Source organism: Littorina saxatilis, linkage group LG5 (assembly GCF_037325665.1).
Source record: "Littorina saxatilis isolate snail1 linkage group LG5, US_GU_Lsax_2.0, whole genome shotgun sequence".
Taxonomy (NCBI): domain Eukaryota; kingdom Metazoa; phylum Mollusca; class Gastropoda; order Littorinimorpha; family Littorinidae; genus Littorina; species Littorina saxatilis.
This window is the reverse complement of record NC_090249.1, coordinates 17,636,587-17,659,086: the sequence shown is the minus strand read 5'-3', so window position 1 is coordinate 17,659,086 and position 22,500 is coordinate 17,636,587. Positions and strand designations below refer to the sequence as shown.

The 22,500-nt window shown below is 41.6% G+C and overlaps 1 protein-coding gene across 1 annotated transcript in view; it reads right to left on the bottom strand.

Moving 5' to 3' along the window:
• Positions 1-22,500, bottom strand: part of LOC138966395 (receptor-type tyrosine-protein phosphatase kappa-like) — an 87,821-nt gene that overhangs the window by 36,729 nt on the left and 28,592 nt on the right. The window contains exons 2-3 of the mRNA XM_070338615.1: positions 13,638-13,722; positions 4,922-5,001 (exon numbers count right to left, since the gene is read on the bottom strand). Coding sequence (XP_070194716.1) covers positions 4,922-5,001; positions 13,638-13,722 — 165 coding nt within the window. The remainder of the gene's footprint in view (positions 1-4,921; positions 5,002-13,637; positions 13,723-22,500) is intronic.

The following is a 22,500-nucleotide window of genomic DNA, read 5'->3' as shown; positions in this document are numbered from 1 at the left end:
TCGTCCTCAATACAACCAGCTTTTAATTTTGTTTATATCTTTTTTTCACTTCAACTTATTCTGACGTTACGAGGTAAGATCCAAAATAAGTGTTCCAACCGTTTCACTGAAAATAAAGAAAATAACAAAACTTGGTATTGTGCCGTTAAAAAGGACCGGCTTAAGACCTTTCCTTGAATCTTAAAAAGTCGTTATACATGTAATTTATGTTTGAATGACTAAAATACACCCAAAAAAAGAGAAAAAAAAGATTTGTTACTAGTACATTTAATTACAGACGAAACGAAACATTTCTGTTAAAGTCGATCTGATTATCTTTGAAGTAGACAAACTATGGCGATCTGTGTGTGACGAATTTATACTGCTTGTTTTAAGCTGACAGTGGACACTATATCAACAAGGACGGTGACAAATAAACAAAAAAGGTTGTCTTTCTGCATGTTTCAACCTAGAAATGAAAAAATAAAATCCCTATTTGCATCCCTATATCCTATGCTTCTTCAACCCTTGTTCTATAAAGAGAGCCAAGAGAAATCCGGCATTACTGGCAATAGACGATGTTCAGAAATAACTCTTTCGGGTTTGTATGGGTTGTGAAAGAGTGAATACCCTTGCTTTTTCTCGGACAAATAAATGCACAAGTGCTCCTGTCCACGTGTTTACGACACACCCCTCGCTAGTGATTGGCCCGTGCAATGTTCGTCCCAGTAAAAGCAAGGGTGTTCACTCTTTCAAAACGCATACAAACCCGACAGAGTAATTTTCAGAATTCGTCTATTTTTTAGAACAAAAGCTCACCTATGAGTGCACCAAAAGCATGTCCAAGCTTTCAATCTCCACATATAGAATTGATTTAAACGTAAACTATTCAGCCGCTACTAGCCTGGGGGAAGGACGAGATGGCAGAACCCATAACCCATGCCATGTCATCACTAAAGGTGGGACTGGAAATACATTCTGTAGCGTCACGTGCTGACGTTGGAAGAACGCATGACTGGGTCATTTCGACCCAAGGCATCGAACATAGTGCAGCAGATTTCTTGACATTGAATGGCGGTCGATGATTTACCCACTCCTTCTTTCATCAACATTTCCCTTGGGAATTTTTTATTTTGGAATGACTAACATTGGGTGCAAAAACGATTTTGCCGTATAGAGTACAAGTGATACGTAAATCTCCATTCGACCGAGAGCACCCAGTGAGCTCTTATTGTACACACAGACACAGACACCTACAGACACACACACAGACACAGACACCTACAGACACACACACAGACACAGACACCTACAGACACACACACAGACACACAAACACACACAGACACAGACACCTACAGACACACACACAAACACACAAACACACACAAACACACACAGACAAACACACACATACTACGCACACATATACACGCGCACACACACAAACACACAAACACACTTCCGAACACACAAACACACACACACACACACACACACACACACCACCACCACCACCACCCTCGTGTTATTCTCTGCCAATCTAAGCTTTTTCAGAATTTCAGTGCCAGTTTTATAAATGGGTGGTTCAAAGAAGAGTGTTGAGAGAATACAGACTGCAGACAAGTTCACAAAGTGCGATGCTCTTAGGTTTCGGGAAAAAAGCTTTCAGAGAGTTAGGGGGGGGGGGGGGTGAGAATGCGAGTGACAACGGTGAGGTCGTGTGTCCTAAATCACACACCGTCGTTCGGCCAATTTTGCACATCTCTGTGCCTGTCTTTTTTCTTCTTTGTTTTTCTATCTTGCCGTCTTATTTCTCTGTCTGTCTGTCTGTCTGTCTGTCCGTCCGTCCGCACGTGTGTTTCTCTGTCTGTCTGTTACTCTCTGTCTCTGTCTCTTACTGTCTCAAACACCACACTGACACACACACACACACACACACACACACACATACACACACACACGCACGCAGGCACGCAGGCACGCACGCACGCACGCACACTGCACACACACACACACACACACACACACACTGACACACATACACACCAGGGCCGGACTACCGGGGGGGTTATGGGGGTTGCGCAACCCCCCCCCCCCCCAGCCTTAACATGTACCTTACTTATTTAAAACATTTTTTATTATTGCTTATTTTATGCCGTTTCATGCAAGGAGCGACCATTTTCTTATCTCAGAATATGACCTACTCATCAGCTCTGCCCCTTGACCCCGCCCAGGGGCGGACGAGGGGGGGGGTGTTTCTAGGGTTTCCGGACCCACCTTATAAATATAAAAATATAAAAATATTGAATGAGGTATGCATTTCTTTATTTTACATTGAGTTTCAATTTTGGGGGTTATAATCAGTGACAAAATCTGCTGCCTGAAACTGGTAATGATCATCCTCAGAATGCACCAGATTGCACCATTTTGCATCCTTTTTTTCAAAATTTTCCGGGGGGGCATGCCCCCGGACCCCCCTAGCAAGCTAGGCGCTTCGCGCCGTCGGCTCGGCGCTTCGCGCCGTCGGCTCGGCGCTTCGCGCCGTCGGCTCGGCGCTTCGCGCCTTCACACCCATATCTTCACAATATACTTTTGAACCCCCCCCCCCCCCCCCCATAAAATGAACTGATCCGCCCCTGCCGCCAGGGGGGATATCCCCCTGGACCACCTCTAGCAACCCCCCCCCCCCTCCTCTTAGCCTAGTCCGGCCCTGCACACACACACAAACGTGATGAGAGTGACAGCTCTCGTTCTCTTGCTCATACCATAGCCGACCGTCCTTTTCTCCGACCATTATTTTCAATAGCAATTTATTTCATTTATTTTTCATCTATTGTATTGAATATATTTTTTCTATCTTCCGAGCCACTCCCAATCGCGACAGCTTCAGCGGTAAACGGCAAAAGGTACTGAAAGGCCTTACACAAAACAAAACCATCTGGGTCTATCGTCTGACGCAGGCCTACGTTTTAAAAATTCAGTGACGCACGACAATTATAAATGAAGTAAAATAAAATGAAATAAAATAAAATTAATAAAACAATAAAGAATTAAATAATTATAGCCAAATCACAATTAAACCGATCCGAATGAATAAACAAACTCCAACAAAACATCCTCAAATTGAAATGCAATTTTGTTCAGAAATCAGGGTGGAAAGTGGATTAGAAAAGAATTTTTGACATACTTCCCTTTGTTTATCGGATCTTTAAATAGCCATCTGTCTCATGTGTTTAATATTAGCACAGATACTTTCGAGGCAACCCTGTAACAATGTATGTGTGTGTTTGTTTGGTAAAAAAACAAAACAACCAGTCTTGATCAAAGAATTATGTCCGGTCAGGAATAAAAGCTAGTTCCTGTGTATGACTCATTCTGATAATCATCGCTCCACGGCTATCGCCAGTTTTAGTCTCCGACAGCATGCTAAATTATTGCGCGAATCTATCAAAACAAGAATACAGAGTTATCTCCCATATGTTTTTCGCGAGCCCTGATCTAAATTTGAGATCAGTGCTCGCGAGACGAAAATGATTGCAGATTGGCCGACTTCGACAGTGATCTCCGTTCTTCCGGTTCTTCAGAGTTATGATAAAAGACATCGTTCTAAGGTCAAAACAAGTCGAAATTTTGAGACTGCTGTCGGAAGGAGACCGTGATAAATGGTTGCATCACTCTCAACTGGTTACAGAAAAAATCGTCTGCACCGGCGCGCACCGAAGCCAAAGTTGATTATCACGTGACACTTTAGAGTTGTTTGCACAGTATATACATCCGCGAAAGATAGCTCGCTTGAAACTGTCTTACATATCAATTCCTTTGTAATTTAAAAAGTACACAACACCATGAAAAATCATTATTGACGATCGCGAATCTGCTTATATCCATAACACATATTACGAAAAGATCTAAATAAGTAAAAAAAAAAAAAATCGATTTTCTCTCCAGAGAAGGAAAACCAAGGCATCCTGTCAGGGATAGAATGAGACCCGAAGGGAAGTAACTCATTTTTGACCTGAGTTCAGGATGGTGTATGACTGTGTATTTTGTTTGTTTGTTTGCTTAACGCCCAGCCGACCACGAAGGGCCATATCAGGGCGGTGCTGCTTTGACATATAACGTGCGCCACCCACAAGACAGAAGTCGCAGCACAGGCTTCATGTCTCACCCAGTCACATTATTCTGACACCGGACCAACCAGTCCTAGCACTAACCCCATAATGCCAGACGCCAGGCGGAGCAGCCACTAGATTGCCAATTTTAAAGTCTTAGGTCTGACCCGGCCGGGGTTCGAACCCACGACCTCCCGGACGCCTTACCTACCACCAGGCCAACCGTGCCGGTGTATGACTGAGTACGTATGTGTTAGTTGAAGTGCCTTGGAGAATGATGAGCATATGAGCTTGCGGCGATCATCCTTTTTTGAGGATGACAGTCGCTTGTTCATTTCATTGCTTGTTATTCTCTCGGGTGCCAGGAGACTGGCTCCGCCTAACTCTCACTTGCTCTATTACACATGTCGTAAGCATTTAGAGTTCATACTTCCCTTTGTTTATCAGAGGTTCAAAATAAAGAAAAGTTCGGAAGGAACACACACACACATACACACACACACACACAAACACACACACACACAAACACATGACCCCAAATCCCGATCCCCCCAAACACCTCATACCCCCCCCCCCTCCATCCCCCCTCCCCGACACACACACTCACATACATACATACACACACACACACACACACACACACACACTCACATACTTACGCACACACACACACACACACACACACACACACACACACACACACACACACACACGCACACACACCCGTCGCGATATAACCTTGAATGGTTGAAAACGACGTTAAACACCAAATAAAGAAAAGCACACACACACACATACACACACACACAAACCCCCAAATCACTCACATCAATGTAGCTGGCATTGACGTAATCGTTGCCCGAGTCGGCCAGAGGGCAGTGGGTCAGCTTCACACGGCTGTGGTCATCTGGGGACAGAGTTGCACATTTGATGCACTAATTAAAAATCAATTAAATGCAATCCAAAACATATGTGCATAAGTTTATACACGCGCTTCCTCTTCTTGTTTCTCTTCGCGCAAACAGGAAGGCACAGCAATTTACGCACGCAATTTACGCACGCACGCACGCACGCACGCACGCACGCACGCACGCACGCACACACAGACACACACACACACACACACACTCACACACCCTTGGTATTCTAAAAAAAATTGTAATTTCTGACAACTTAAAACAGAGCATTTATAAAAATTAAAGGTCACAATTACAGCCACAGACATCCTTCTCCGCCTGGGAAGCCTACTTTTTGTACAGTTTTGAGTTATAATACGCGCGCATTATAAGAAACAGGAGCGAGGTGAAGATTTGTGACGAAAAATGACAAAGGGTGACTCGACTATTCGTTCGCCCTGGCATTATCAGGATACTGAGACGATTGCCAGTGGATTGACTATGTTCAGCAAGAGTATAAGCATGCAAGATGCTATTCTCAACTGAAATAAACCTGTCAAAGTGGAAGAAAACCCATCTGTTTTCATATTCATTGAGTGAGATAATGTTCACAATGTCTTTCTCCTCTCCACTGTGTCTTTCCGAATCAGTAAATGTCCCAAAATATTTTGATAATGTTTTGAGAGAAAATTCCCTAAGGGTTTTCCGTACAGTAATCAGCATTACAACCAAATGTACTGCTAAGCCTGTCAGTTCGTATGTATGACCAAACTCGAGATATCGTTCTCCAGCGGGGGTGTCACCAGTAAAAAGTGCAGTCGTATTTCTCGCCAATTTTAACAAATACTTTATTTTCAAATCCTAACATTTTTGCCTTTCTCACTGTATAAATTGTGTATGAAACTAACCCGGATTCCCAGAAGTGAAAGACGCAAAAACAACATCATAACACTAAAATGTCACATTTCTCAGGAAAAGGCCAGGATACAACGGTGTTTACAGCAGGACCACAATTACATTCTCTACAATGTGTATCCGACCGCAGGAAAAAAACGAAACGTTGATTAATAGAAAAAAATACGGTCTATGTGAAACTGAGAATAGAGAAAACGGGCCGCGGAATATATTAATGCGGGATATATTTATAGTATTAGATAGTACAATTCGAGAAAATAGTCTGTTAACATGACATAACAGAAACATCTATGTGCTGTTACCTTTTCATTTCCAAGAAGCGACATATTTAATTCTCAATGATTATATATTGGAGAAGCTGTACCAGACTCAGATACGCAGCAAGCTTTCACGATGCGAGCTTAATAACACATATTGATTACAACTGACGTTTCCGAAAGCGAACGGAATCTCTAATGAAAAGAGTTTATCATAATCATGTATTATGAGCGAAGACTGTTCCGCAGGCAGTGTGCACTATAAGCTCGTAGTACAGGTGTATAGAGCGTTTACTAAGAAACGGACGGTGCAATAAATGTTTTCCGGAAATACCTCTCTCAGGATTTTGAAACGCTGTGGAAGAGTCGCGCTCAGCTTTAGTGAGTCAAATAATAAGACGTGGTTGACCAGTTCAAAACCAGCAATCGCTGCGAATAACTGACTCCGATGTGAATGTTATGCAGTTTCCGCTCAATATAACACCATTAGTTCCGATAACATGCACATAGGAATTTACTATTTGTTGCGGCAATGGTCGCCTGCCACGAGCCAGTCAGTTATTCATAATGTGTAATGTGTGTGTGTGTGTGTGTGTGTGTGTGTGTGTGTGTGTGTGTGTGTGTGTGTGTGTGTGTGTGTGTGTGTGTGTGTGTGTGTGTCTGTGTCTGTGTGTGTGTCTCTGTGTGTGTGTGTGTGTGTGTGTGTGTGTGTGTGTGTGTGTGTTTGTGTAGGGCTGTATTTGTGGTTATAACGGTTTCTCAAATGACTAACCGGACAGTAACTTTAAAAAAAAATCTGATTTTTTCCAAATGAAAAATAAAAATAAATGTACTATAAAGCATACATCTCAGAGGTGAGCACGGTGATGACAGCCTGCGATAGCTCACCTCTTGTCACGCAATCTGTGACGCACGTGCTAGTGAATGAAAATAGATGACAGGCACACTTCTGACTGCTAATGCGGCTCCATAATCCTTCATTGCCCTGCTATTCTGGTATACGCTTTAGGATCATGGCACTATAAGCTGCACATTGCCTCCCTGATATCAGAACCCACACTATATAAGCAGACTTCGGGGCGGGGATGTAGCTCAGTCGGTAGCGCGCTGGATTTGTATCCAGTTGGCCGCTGTCAGCGTGAGTTCGTCCCCACGTTCGGCGAGAGATTTATTTCTCAGAGTCAACTTTGTGTGCAGACTCTCCTCGGTGACCGTCCGAACACCCCCGTGTGTTCACGCAAGCACAAGACCAAGTGCGCACGAAAAAGATCCTGTAATGTAATCCATGTCAGAGTTCGGTGGGTTATAGAAACACGAAAATACCCAGCATGCTTCCTCCGAAAGCGGCGTATGGCTGCCTAAATGGCGGGGTAAAAACGGTCATACACGTAAAAGCCGTGGGAATTTCAGCCCATGAACGAACAAACAAAATAAGCAGACTTCTATTATCTCCAGACACGATATGAGTATGGTAGGAGCTATTTTCGAGTTTGCTTTTACAACGGTTTGTTGGCATTTTCGGGTTTTCTTTCACAACCATTTATCGCTGAATATGAATTCCAACACACGACCGAGAAAATCTATTTTAATACAGGAGACTCTATTTTCGAATTATTTACATTCGCTCGTAAAACTGTTTTGTCCTACACGTAAAGGTTAACGCATAACGCTGACAGCTTCTGATTACAAACTTGTCATTGTGGTGTGTCACGTCCTATCTATTTGCTGTTATGACAATATAGATTTCAAAGCCGATGTCTGACACCCCCGCCCAACCCATTGCTGATATTTCCGCATCAGAAGGATGGTGCTGCATGACGTGTGAGTGTGGATAAGGGGCTTGCCATCCTGCTTGTCGACACCTTCCTCCCCGTGCTAACGATCGTGCTCACGACCACAGAGCTGTCCGGGCTTTTACACTGGTCTAAGTGCAACTGTCTTCCTGGAAACATATCGAACATCTGAAGCCTGGCTGTTTCCTGAACGAATTCTTACTTTTTTCCAACAGATTAGTTCAAATCAATAATTCGCTAATGTGATGTCACAGTGCTGTGTGATACGTGCGTACATCAGTGTAAAAACGATGGCAATGGGCGGTTCTGGTAAGGTTATGCCCCTTCTTTCTTTCGGCTGGTAACAGGCGGAACCTCGCGACAAGATCACACGAGAAAGGAAAACAAGTCGCGTAAGGCAAAATTACTACACTTAGTCAAGCTGTGGAACTCACAGAATGAAACTGAACGCACTGCACTTTTTCACAATGACCGTAGTCCGCCGCTTGTGCAAAACGGAGTGAAACTGACGAGCCTGTTCAGCGCGGTAGTGGTTTCGCTGTGCTGCATAGCACGCTTTTCTGTACCTCTCTTCGTTTCAACTTTCTGAGCGTGTTTTGAATCCAAACATATCATATCTATATGTTTTTGGAATCAGGAACCGACAAGGAATAAGATAAAATTGTTTTTAAATCCATTTCGGAAATTTAATTTTGATCATAATTTTTATATTTTTAATTTTCAGAGCTTGTCTTTAATCCAAATATAACATATTTATATGTTTTTGGAATCAGCAAATGATGTAGAATAAGATGAACGTAAATTTGGATCGTTTTATATAAAAAAATACAATTTTCAGATTTTTAATGACCAAAGTCATTAGTTAATTTTTAAGCCACCAAGCTGAAATGCAATACCGAAGTCCGGCCTTCGTCGAAGATTGCTTTACAAAATTTTCAATCAATTTGATTGAAAAATGAGGGTGTGACAGTGCCGCCTCAACTTTACAAAAAGCCGGATATGACGTCATCAAAAGTATTTATCGAAAAAATGGAAAACACGTCCGGGGGTATCATTCCCAGAAACTCTCATGTTACATTTCATAAAGATCGGTCCAGTAGTTTGGTCTGAATCGCGCTACACACACACACACACGCACAGACAGACACACACACATACACCACGACCCTCGTCTCGATTCCCCCTCTATGTTAAAACATTTAGTCAAAACTTGACTAAATGTAAAAACGTGCATTGGTCTCAAATAGGATGTCGCTTTGGTAACAGTTCGTGTGTAAGTCGTGCATTTTATACGGTAAAAAGACAATGGTAACAGGCGGAACCTCGCGGCAAAATCACAGGAGTTGTCTCGCGTTATCACCCCAGAAGCGCTCATTAACAGCTATTGTATTTTCAGCGTAGCAATAGGGTCCGATATTTAGACGAGACAAGTATAATGCCGACGAGTCGAAGACGAGTCGCATTATACTTGTTCGAGTCTAAATATCGGACCCTATTGCTACGCTGAAAATACAATAGCGATTATATAGCTCTTCTGACCTTAGTTTCTTGTTCCAAACTTACAAAATGACAGTTTTTGCGTCGATGCGTTGATCTCAGGTTTTGATAGCAGACGCCGTTTCTTATGCGCATTAGTTTTGCGCAGGCGCCACACTGACTTTGGAAAAACACTCGATTTGACAACACAGCTGTTAAACAGCTTTTTATTAGTTCATTCGTATACAACAAAAAGAAGTTTGAGGTTTTTTTAATTTTGAACAAGACTACTTATGAAGAAGACCAAAACACAACATCAACGGAAAACTAGAAACAACTGAAGAACTAGGATGCAACAAGGGGAGGAGAAGAGAACAGCTAATCCGTACAACGCGAACAGACGGCAGCGAAGTTTTCAGTTTGGTGAATGGCATTTATACTTGTCTCGTCATGAAGCGAATTTTTCAACCTCAGTTATAAACGACTACATGAATGTTAGTGCCATGGGTTGAACATCAATACTTCAGAGGGGAATTAGGGTATTTAGTGTGGAGTTACGAGATAAGAAAAGCCGAATGCGAAAGTTTGTGTCAGTTAGCTCACACAGGCACACAAAAACGTTTTACTCCCCTGTTTGTACTACATCTTTCGACTTTGGGCATTTTGTGGTGTTTAGGGACAGAAAATAATTGGTTTAGTCCTGTTTCATCAGGAAGTTAGCAGAAAAGGGTATGCTATCGACATTTGTAAAGCTGAAAAACATTCCCAAGAAGAATTTCAAGTTGTCAGTGTGTGCTGTTGTCGATTGAAACATCGTGTGGTACAGAGATGGGTAAACCGGAACCATGCGTCTTTGTTATTGTCAATATGCTTTTGGATATTGGCAAAAATGGCCGACTTCCGTAGCATTATGCTTTGATGATCGGAAGAGACCATCCAATCTCAGCCCCCGAATTCCCCCACGTGTCCATCAGAATAGCTATATTAAACGATGTCACACGCATTCCTTCTTTGTCACTACTAAAGCAAACGTGTGCAAGATTGTATGTTACACGCTTTGATGTCGAAATCAATTATTTTGATCATGCATTTATTTCTGAAAATGTTTACCTACACATACATTCAGTCACTACCTTAAACACTTATGTTTTCAGTATTCATTTCAAGTGATCACAAACGTAGAAAAATGGGTATTAAAGTGTTCTTACATTTTGTTGTGCATTCTGAATAGTGTGCCAACAGGCCTTGGTCAGTCAACCACGTTTTATCTGTGTACTTCGTGTTTGACGGAAAAAGAATAACACCAACCCCGTTCTCCTGTATATAACTGAAAGCCACATTTTCTTCTTCATTCTATTTCTGTTTTCAAAAGCTTCGTCAATTTTCCACTTGCACGACAAGCTCCCTTTTCCAAGCTGAATACGAAAGGTCAAAACAAAACCATAGGTACTACTTTCACTATCGTCGTCTGACGTCTGCAACGAAAACCGAAAATGGCGAAACGCTTTGCTACGTACACAGAGGACGACATTTCAAAGAAAAGATCGAACCTTACACCTGTGACTAGGAAAAGTTGCATAGACAGTTCCGTGCGGATCTCACCACGTATCAACGTACATCCGATGCTCAGGACCTACAGATAGGTGACGCTTTGGCGATTGAGGCTTCGTCTTCAGCTCTAACACGCACGCAGACAGTCAGGCAGGTCTAATCTGCACCAGCGGTGTTGGAAGGTTTTGATTTAGAAACACTCGAATGTTACTTCGAGGAGATAAACGAACCAAAAGTCAAAAGTGTGCCCCAAATTCGGAAAATATTCTTTCGAAACAGCACTGTAAAAACCATCAACATCACTGTGAGAAAATAAACAATACTAACACAACCAGTTCCCCTGTGGAACATTTCGGGTGGACTTTCCCACGACCTGACCTACAAAAATCCTCCGTGTTCGTTCGCGCTTTGCATTCAATCTGTGTTAGTGCGCGTGTGTGTTTGTGTGTTTAGCTTTCGTTGGTATGTTCTTTTTGGTTCAAAATAAGTTTATCTTTTTTCATTGAAAGATTCAGAAACGTTGGTTGATACTTTGTTGAATGCATTCAACCAGAAAAGACACGAAACGCATTGAATCTATTTTCTGCGCGCATGCGTGTGTAGGATATGTGTAAAAGGGCAATTGTGTTTTTCAGACTTGTTTTGTGCTTGTTATTTCGTCCTCAAAAACTCATTTCTGTCTTTCTAAGCCTATGCTGTGAGACATAATCGCTATTACGAGTTAGTCGTGTGACAGAGAGTTTTCTTGCACACTCGACTGCTGCTGTCTCACTTCGGCTACGCCGTCGTGAGATATCTACAAGGAACTTAGTCGATAAATATCGACAGGGGGCGGACAAATGGTTTACATGTGAAATGTGTGTATATGGGTGTGGTTCTGAAACAAACAAACCAAGTGAACCCCCCCATCCCACCGCTCGCGGGCTGAACGACTGACGTCACATGTCGCTTCGGTCTTTTCCTGAGAAGAACACCGCGTGTACATAATACACAATTCGATCGCGTAGCACTGCCAATGCACATTTTCGCAACGAAAACCGTGCTACTGTTTCTTGTGTGTTAAATCTGAAAGCAATATAAGTGAACGAACAATTGAAAACTGATATCACGTTACTAAACTCCCAAAAGTAATAAATTACTTCTGACTGCGGTACACAATACGGCAGTCACCTCTGCGAATGCTGTCGAAGAATCTAACCGAAAGTAAACATTCTGGGAATCTACGCGCATCGGCCTTGACGCAAGTTCAATACTGAGCCAATGAGCGCGCCGCGGCGAAGTTGGCCGCTGTAAGTCTCGCAGCGCTGGCTGGCTGAGCGAGTTGCGTGTCCATCCATATTAGGTCCAAGCCGCACCGTAGACCAGATTAGTAGGTGCTTGATTTTGGTATTTTGATTTTACATAACATTAAACCTTTCTTGGGGTTCATGGTCATGGCAACAGCCATAATAATATTATATCATGTATAATATTACATTTCAGCATATTTGAATTACATGTCATCATACCAAACTGTCATACATTTTTATTCCTACATCATTCTGATTGATCACAACCAAACCTACTATCAGTGGACACATCCAAATGTAAGCGCCTGTTCTTGACAACTTTTAATCGATCTAAAAATAGCAACTTGCTGGGCCCTCTGCCGCCAACAGACACTGTTTGGCCTGTAGGTAAAATGTACAATGTATTTTCTGATTTGTGCACAAAAGCTTTTTTTCTTTTTTCTTTTTTTTAACATAACAATGTTTAATGTCACTGTATGTTTAAAAGACCATGGCCATATTTGTAAAAAAAATGTTAAATTAGAAAATAAATAACATTTTGGTTCATGATTTTTCCTACACCTGTGCTAAAAAAAGAAATAAAAATGTCGGGTATATAAGTCACTCAAATACAGCTAGGTATGAATGGCTCGGTTTGAGTTTGTTGCAGTTGACCCTGCACAATGCGACATATCATGTTTTTGTTGAACAATTTTGACGTCACCCCTCCCATAGGGTGACGTATTTCACAACTTCCTGTGTTACACAAACTCTGTGATGACCAATTTTGACGTCACCCCTCCCATAGGGTGACGGATTTCACAACTTTCTACAGATGAACAATGTTGCCTTCACCCCTCCCATAGGGTGACGGATGTCACAACTTCCTGTGTACACAAACTGATGACGTATTTCACAACAAAATGGCGCTGCCCATGGTCAACCTCTAAACTATCCGTATAGAATGGGGGCGTCCTCGCCCCCATAACAGTCTCGTGTGCAAGAAAACTCTCTGTCACACGACTAACTCGTAATAGCGGGTAATGCCCTGCGCCCAGCAAAGCGCTCAGTGAAACATCAGTGCTATAACGACGGTAAGAGCAATGACACAGGGCCAGGCGGTAGCTGATAGTCGAACCTGTTTACAACGACCACCCGAGGGACCGACAAACAAAAGTGGTCGTTACACACATGTGGCCGTTATAGAGAGGTGTATTCTTTAGGAAAAAAACTCGCCGGGGATGCATTACGGTGGTTGTAATGGGTAGGTAGCTGTTATGGAGAGGTGATCACGGGTAAACCTCGCCAGGGATCATTTAGGTTGGTCGTAATGGGTAGGTGTCCGTTATGGAGAGGTGGTCACGGGGAAAGGCTGGACTTTACTCACAAGGGATGATGTCCTGCTTGACGTTGTAGAGAACGTTCCTCATGGCGGCTGACGTGGGGTGGTCCTCCTGGTTTTTGCTCACCGCCTGGAACAAACAAACACACACACCATTGTAGTTTGAGACGAGCATTTGCCTTTGCCTTAGCCGCTAGGCACGGTGTAATTTACACATCTTCGTATTAGTCTGCCTCGAAGGCGAGGACAGATGTCCAGAACAGCGCGTTGCAGTTTCCTTGAATGAGGTTGCAGTGTTCGGTATAGAACTGAGGCTCAGAGCCCTGCACACAGCACTGAAAACATTCCCCATCCCTCCACCTCTCTCGCCACCACCCGCCTTACCCTTGGTCTCATAACTAATTTTATCCGACAAACGTGAGAGAGACCACTCATGTTAACAAAATCATTCAACCCACACGTGTGTGTATCGTGTAAGTGAGGTCTGTCAAACTAGTCTGGCAGGGACCTGCTTTCACAGCTTAATATGATGCCAAAGTCACCGAGACAAACGTCATTATAGAAACACTTTTCAGCCTGCTTTTTTCTCATGAAGAATGTTTACAGCTAACACGTCACCCTACATTTTCTAAAGTGACGTTTCTTTGTTTTGACGTCAAATATTGCACAAGGCTTTAAAAGAGATCGAGGTTAAAAAAAAAAACGTCTTCAATTTGTACGCCTCGACTGAGGGACGCTTTGAGTCAAATACACGTAGGTACAGTATGTATAGTAAACAGAATACTACATGGCTTGCTGTGTCGTATCAGATTTACACTCGTATAAATCCACGAAATCTGGTGCGACACAGCAAGCCATGTATGATGTAGTATTCTCTGTGGGTGATTCTCACAATGTTCAAGCGAAATTCTTAAGTCAAATGAAACGTTAGGTAAGATTATGTGAGCACTTATTTTAGTGTGTAACTGGTTGTGTTCCTTTATGAGTGTATTGTTGTATTGTCATGTGTGTGTTTGGGAATACAATTTTCTTTGACGGCAAACTCCTTCCAGTGTAAACAGTTCGATTCACCGTCTCATATCTGGCCAGGCTTTTACATGAGATATGAGCATCCCTCCACTTAGTCACATACTAAGAATGAACAGCCTGGGTGTTCTCTGTTCAAACGAAAAAGCAAAACAATCACAAATCAACAAAATAAAACACGTGCACGAGTACATCTTTCTTTCTTTTCTTTATTTGGTGTTTAACGTCGTTTTCAACCACGAAGGTTATATCGCGACGAGGGAAAGGGGGGAAATGGGATAGGGGAAAGGGGGGAGATGGGATAGAGCCACTTGTTAAGTGTTTCTTGTTCACAAAAGCACTAATCAAAAAATTGCTCCAGGGGCTTGCAACGTAGCACAATATATGACCTTACTGGGAGAATGCAAGTTTCCAGTACAAAGGACTAAACATTTCTTACATACTGCTTGACTAAAATCTTTACAAACATTGACTATATTCTATACAAGAACCACTTAACAAGGGTAAAAGGAGAAACAGAATCCGTTAGTCGCGTGAAATAAAGGTGATGGATCCAGTCAGGTAGAAATAAGACAAGAATTGGAAAACTGCAGGGAATAGTAGGGAGAGTTTTCTTGGAAGGAAATATAGGTGAAAGGACTGGTAAGGCAGAAATAAGACAAAAGAAGAGAAGTAAAGGGGTGGGGTAGCTCTGTTTAAACGCTCCCACCGCGTGAAGGCGACCCCATGGGAGCCACGAGTACATCGGCCCAACGGCCTTTACTCTTTATTGAAGACGGGTAAAAGGACACACACATAAATGACGTGCAAAGATTTCTGAGAAAGCTTTAGGGCGGTCAATATGGGCATGCAGAGTCAAACAAATCAACACATAACAATGAGCTCAGGTCATGTTCTCTTTATTGTCACATCATAATTGGTTAGATGGTCCGCTTCAAAGACCTCCAGGTCGACGTACTCGTGAACATTTCGTTTTGTTTATGACTGACCGTTCCAATAACTTATACCCTCATTCCATACATCTGTTCTAGCTTCCGTTCCCAGCCGTTTTGAGGAAAGCTGCCACTACGATCAGACGCTGCGCCAAGATGCCAAAAACAGCAGTTTGCGCAGCGTCTGATTGTAGTGGCAGCCGTCCTCAGGACGTCTGGGAACGAAAGCTAGAACGGATGTGTGGAATGGGGGTATAACATTTCGCGCGTGTGTATGTGTGTGTGTGTGTGTGGTGTGTGTGTGTGTGTGTGTGTGTGTGAATGCGTGCGTGCGTGCGTGCGGGCGGGCGGGCGGACATGCGTGCCTGCGTGTCTGCGCGTGTGCAAACGTGCGTGCAGATATGTTTTGGGGCACCAAAAGAACACGCAGGGACAGGCGAAGAGACGGACCGGGACAAGAACTTTACTTTACTGCCTGTCCTTTGTGTCTACTTGCCGAGAGGAAAAAATCTTTTTTATTTTCCATTCTCAAGCCCCGTTGTCATTAACGCGCCAAAGACTAGAATCAGCGGCCGTTCGCTTTTAAGTAAGTCCTCGGGAGATAATCTCCTTTAATTAACGTTCTGATAAGGCAGACGTCAAGCCAAGCGGAGTTACTCTTTCTACAAAGGAAAGAAAATCCCGAGTTCAAACGAAATACAAATCGCGAAAGATTGATCGGAATTGCGCCGGCGGAAAACACGTAAATCCGAGTGTAACTATCACTTGCGCTGGTTTAGCTGTCAAAGGAAAGACGAAATAATCGTGGTTACAAAAAAGAAAACAAAAGAAAGAAATAATTATACTTTTTGTGGAAGCAAAGATCGGAGAGCGGCGCTCTTTCGCGTGTGTTTGTTTGTTTGTTTGTTTGCTTAACGCCCAGCCGACCACGAAGGGCCATATCAGGGCGGTGCTGCTTTGACAGTTAACGTGCGCCACACACAAGACAGAAGTCGCAGCACAGGCTTTATGTCTCACCCAGTCACATTATTCTGACACCGGACCAACCAGTCCTAGCACTAACCGCCAGGCGGAGCAGCCACTAGATTGCCAATTTTAAAGTCTTAGGTATATGACCCGGCCGGGGTTCGAACCCACGACCTCCCGCTCACTGGGCGGACGCCTTACCACTAGGCCACGGTGTTGCGGTTTCGCGTGTGTTGCTTCCCCCAAAGCAAACAAATAAACAAAAACAGTAAGTGAGTTTTCCCTCTCACTTCGATTGACCAGCGTGTGTTAATGTAGGAGAACTGAGAAAGCGCCCATGAATCTTTGGATATAAAAAGACACTTGCAGAGAGAGAATCCTCCGGGGAGATTTTTCTTTCGCTGCTTGTCACACGTATTGATGGGCATCCAAATGTACCGTCCGCTTCTGGCTTTGATTTCGCTAGCCTTTTTCTGATCGCTACCGCTTGAAGTTTTTAATTCACACACTTTGCCTTTAAAAGAAGAAGCATCTAAACCTTTGCTTGTGATAGTTACGGGGGTAACTTTCTTGAGCATTACCACAACTCAGACATTTGTCGCACATTAGCATTACACGGGGGAAGCATTAATTTTTTTTCTCAGCAGTCTCAAATTCAGATTTTTTGCTTAGACTACTAGACAGAGATTTGAACAAGTACACACACGGACCTGCTTCAAACATCTCGTTGGAATACTTGCACTATTCGTGTCTCTTAAACGACAGTAAATACCACAGAGAGATGGTTTTCGAATTTTTCGTAATGTTTTCAAATACTTTTAGTAAAGCCTTTGTGAGAGAACAAAAATATGGATGTCCATGTTGGATATAGGTTTTAGTTTGTTAGGCTTACTCTACTTTTTTTCTTCCTTTTAAACATCAAGACACATTTCTGTCAACAAACTTGCTTGCTTTCTATACCACACATTCTGGGAAAAGGCGGCCGAGTCCGCAGTTATACCCCCCCCCCTCCCCCCCAAGTCCCTTCACCACCACCACCAGTCCCAACCCCTTCCTTCATCTCCTTCCCTCTCCACCGTGACAACCTTTTCTGCAACAGATGCTATTAGTATGTAAATCGTGTTCGAAGCCCCCGAAAAGACGCTCCTGCTTTTCGTCGATCGGCTTCGTTCTTACGGGGAATCGAGACGGGGAATCGAGACGAGGGAGGTGGTGTATGTGTGTGCGTGTGTGTAGAGCGATTCAGAGAAAACTACTGGACCGATCTTCATGAAATTTTACATGAAAGTTCCTTGGTATGATATCCCGAGAAATGTTTTCATTTTTTCGATAAATGTCTTTGATGATATCATATCCGGCTTTTTTTTACATTTAGTCATAGAGGGGGAATCGAGACGAGGGTCGTGGTGTATGTGTGTGTGTCTGTCTGTGTGTGTGTAGAGCAATTCAGACTAAACTACTGGACCGATCTTTATGAAATTTGACACGAGAGTTCCTGGGAATGATATCCCCGGACGTTTTTGTTTTTTTCGATAAATGTCTTTGATGACGTCATATCCGGCTTTTTGTAAAAGTTGAGGCGGCACTGTCACACCCTCATTTTTCAATCAAATTGATTGAGATTTTGGTCAAGCAATCTTCGACGAAGGCCGGGGTTTGGTATTGCATTTCAGTTCGGTGGCTTAAAAATTAATTAATGACTTTGGTCATTAAAAATCTGAAAAATGTAAAAACAAAATTTTTTTTATAAAACGATCCAAATTTACGTTCATCTTATTCTTCATCATTTTCTGATTCCAAAAACATATACAAATGTTATATTTGGATTAAAAACAAGCTCTGAAAATTAAAAATATAAAAATTATGATTAAAATTAAATTTCCGAAATCGTTTCAAAAACTATTTCATCTTATTCCTTGTCGGTTCCTGATTCCAAAAACATATAGATATGATATGTTTGGATTAAAAACACGCTCAGAAAGTTAAAACGAAGAGAGGTACAGTAAAGCGTGCTATGAAGCACAGCGCAACCGCTAGCGCGCCAAACAGGCTCGTCACTTTCACTGCCTTTTGCACCAGCGGCGGACTACGTTCAGTTTCATTCTGTGAGTTCCACAGCTTGACTAAATGTAGTAATTTCGCCTTACGCGACTTGATTTAGAGTTGAAGCAGCACTGTCACGCCCTTTCTTTTTAATCAAATTGATTGAAATTTTGATCAAGCAATCTTCGACAAAGTCCGGACTATGGGATTGAATTTCAGCTGGCAGCGCAAAAATTAATTAATTAGTTTGCTCATTAACGTTGTCATTAAAATCGTATTTTCACTAACAGATTTAAAAATGATTGAATCATGTTCCTCAATTTCTCCTAAATTCTCCTATATACATATTTCATGTTTACTCTGAAAATGTGCTCAGAATTACAGAAAATAGGTTAAGTAAGCCTTACTGCGTTCGCACGCTACGCGGAGACGAGCGTGACCCGTCTCGGTCTTTGGGTGTGGTTAGTCGAGACTCTCTTAATATAGTGTCGGCGATGACTGTTCTTTAGTGTTAATCTGTTACTTTGATGCCGACAGCTTGACTAAATGTTTTATATCGCTTCACGCGACTTGTATTTAATTTAAGCTCTCATCCTCTCTCATCCTTAACCCCCCTCTCTCTCTCTCTCTCTCTCTCTCTCTCTCTCTCTCTCTCTCTCTCTCTCTCTCTCTCTCTCTCTCTCTCTCTCTCTCTCTCTCTCTCTCTCTCTCAAACACACATTTCTATGATTTCTTCCTTTCTTTGTGTCTGTTTTTCCCCCTCTTTCTTTTTTCAATTTACATCTTTCTTTTCTTCTTCCTTTTTTCTCTGCTTTCCATATTTATTTTCTTCTTTCTATCTTATCTTTTTTCTCCTCACTGGTTTTTTTCTCTCGATCTAGCAAGCTTCCGCCAGTTTTCAGGCTTCATTCAAGTCAAGCAGTTTATTTACCAAATGCAAAGCACAGGATTTTGTTATGGTGTATGCATAAAACTTCACACTCCTTCCACACGCATATATCATAATAACTATGTACAGATAAAGTGTTGACTAAATGTTTTAACATAGAGGGGGAATCGAGACGAGGGTCGTGGTGTATGTGTGAGTGTGTGTGTGTGTGTGTGTGTGTGTGTGTGGGTGTGTGTGTGTCTGTCTGTCTGTCTGTCTGTCTGTCTGTCTGTCTGTGTGTGTAGAGCGATTCAGACTAAACTACTGGACCGATCTTTATGAAATGTGACATGAGAGTTCCTGGGAATGATATCCCCGGACGTTTATTTTTTATTTTTTCGATAAATGTTTTTGATGACGTCATATCCGGCTTTTTGTAAAAGTTGAGGCGGCTCTGACACACCCTCATTTTTCAATCAAATTGATTGAAATTTTGGCAAAGCAATCTGCGACAAAGGCCGGACTTTGGTATTGCATTTCAGCTTGGTGGCTTAAAAAATAATTAATGAATTTGGTCATTAAAAATCGGAAACTTTAAAAAAAAAAATTTTTTTTATAAAACGATCCAAATTTACGTTCATCTTATTCTTCATCATTTTCTGATTCCAAAAACATATAAATATGTTATATTTGGATTAAAAACAAGCTCTGAAAATTAAAAATATAAAAATTAGGATTAAAATTAAATTTCCGAAATCGTTTCAAAAACTATTTCATCTTATTCCTATTTCATCATTTCATCTATTTCAAAAGGCATTCGACAGTATATCCAAAAAATATATGATTTGTGCATTTCGTAAATTTGGCTTTGGAAAAGATTTTATACAATGGGTAAATGTGTTGTTTAATGAAACCAGAAGTTGTATTGTGTACAATGGGTGGCTGTCGGAAAACTTTGATGTAAAATGTGGCATTAGACAAGGATGTCCGTTCTCACCGATGGCATTTATTATTGGTCTGGAATTTCTGGCTATACGATTTAGGCAGAGCAACGAAGTAAAAGGCCTTAATGTAACTTGTAGAAATATTTTAAAAATTCTATTATACGCCGATGATATCACTTTGTTTTTGAGAGACGCGGATGACGTTACAATGGTTCTACAGATTATAGACGTATTTTCGGAGGTGTCAGGCTTGTGCTTGAATAAGCTAAAGTCTGAAGCAATGGGAATTGGATCAAGTAAAAATATCAATTTTAATTTTGAGGTAAAATGTGTTCGGCAGATTAAAATATTAGGAGTAAACTTTAACAGCGAGAAAAGCGCATCCGAAATTGAACTAAACTGGTCAAGTAAAATTGATAAAATTAAGCAAAGCATCTTCACTTGGGAAAAAAGGAACCTGGGCATTCCTGGAAAAATTTGCATTATCAAAACTTTTCTGCTCTCGCAGTTAGTTTATTTAATGCAATCTATTTGTATCCCTGACAAAGTGCTGCAGGAAATAAACACAATATTATATCGTTTTCTGTGGAGGAAAAAAGACTGTAATAAAAAAGCATTTGAAAAAGTAAAAAGAGTTGTTTTAAATAGCAGTACCGAAAAGGGTGGTATTGATATGATAGACGTCAAAACAATGCAAAACTCCTTCTTATGTCAATGGTTAAGCAAACTCTCATCTGGCAACCTTTCATGCAAATGGACATGGATCCCAAACAAATATTTTGAAGGGTTCGGTTGTGGCTTTGCCTGCTTTACTACAGCTATTCGACCGTCTAAGTTTAAGGGAATTGGAAGAATAAAATCGATATTTTGGACAGCTGTTGCTCGAACATGGTTAGAACATAATACAATTTCTCAGAACGATTGCGTGCAAGACAACTGCTTATGGAACAATCCAAGTATAATTTATCAAAATAACGTTCTGTATTATGAGAACTGGGCCCGGTCAGGCATTACGTATGTAGGAGACATGTTAGGTAATCACGGTATCAAGTCCTATCCCGCTATCCAAGCAAGTGTTTACGCTTCACCTGGCCTCTACTTGGAATATATTGTAGTTCGATCAGCAGTATCTGAATATATTAAGAAAAGCAACTATGATCCTAACCAACCTGTATTGAATAGACAAAACAATCTTCTTTTCAATAAAACGAGTATTAAAAGTGCCAGGCAATTCCGTGAATATATTGTTGAAGAAAAGTACACTACTCCGAGATCTATCAACTTCTGGCGTGATATGTTTGGCATTAATGTCGACCAGTCACATTGGAACCTGGCCAAAAATGTAACCCAAGAATCCAGATTAAGAGAGCTGCACTGGAAAATATTACACACGATTTATCCAACAAATGTTCTTCTGTATAAAATTGGAATACGAGATAGTGTGAGATGCCCCTTCTGTCCAACCGAAATAGATTACGTTGAACATTTTTTTGTTAATTGTAAGAAAATAAAAGTGCTATGGAGATACGTTGAACAAATTATTTATGAGAAATATAAAATAAGAATAGTCTTTGGAGTAGAACATATTTTGTGTGGTTATATTAATGGTGCTGACTCAATAAAATGCAAATATATAAATCACTTGATTTTGATAGGAAAGATGTGCATAAGCAAATATAGATACGGAACTCCCACTGATATTATAATAATGTTTGACAAAGAGAAACAAATACGAAACGTAGAATAGTGTATCATATATACTTCTTTTCTGGCTTCCCTCACCGCCCCCTCTTTCTTTCGTTTCGCTAAAAGGAGAACGGTACCGGGGTAAAGGCGGAACTTACATTGTTACACTAAACACCACTTGTATGAAAAGAGAACTGTTACTAAGAAAACTTTAGCACGCTTACAATTTGCTTTTCCTCTTACTTATTGTGATTGTTACTATGTTAACTCCATCATGACACCGCCACAAACAACACCTAAGTCAACCCAAACACAGACATATGTAAGACAATAACCAACATTAAAGATGCAAGATTTTGTCCATTGTAGAAAACCACATACAATTGATAAATATATAAAACGCCAATGAAGAAGGACGCTCAGCTGTAGAGAGAAAGAAAGAA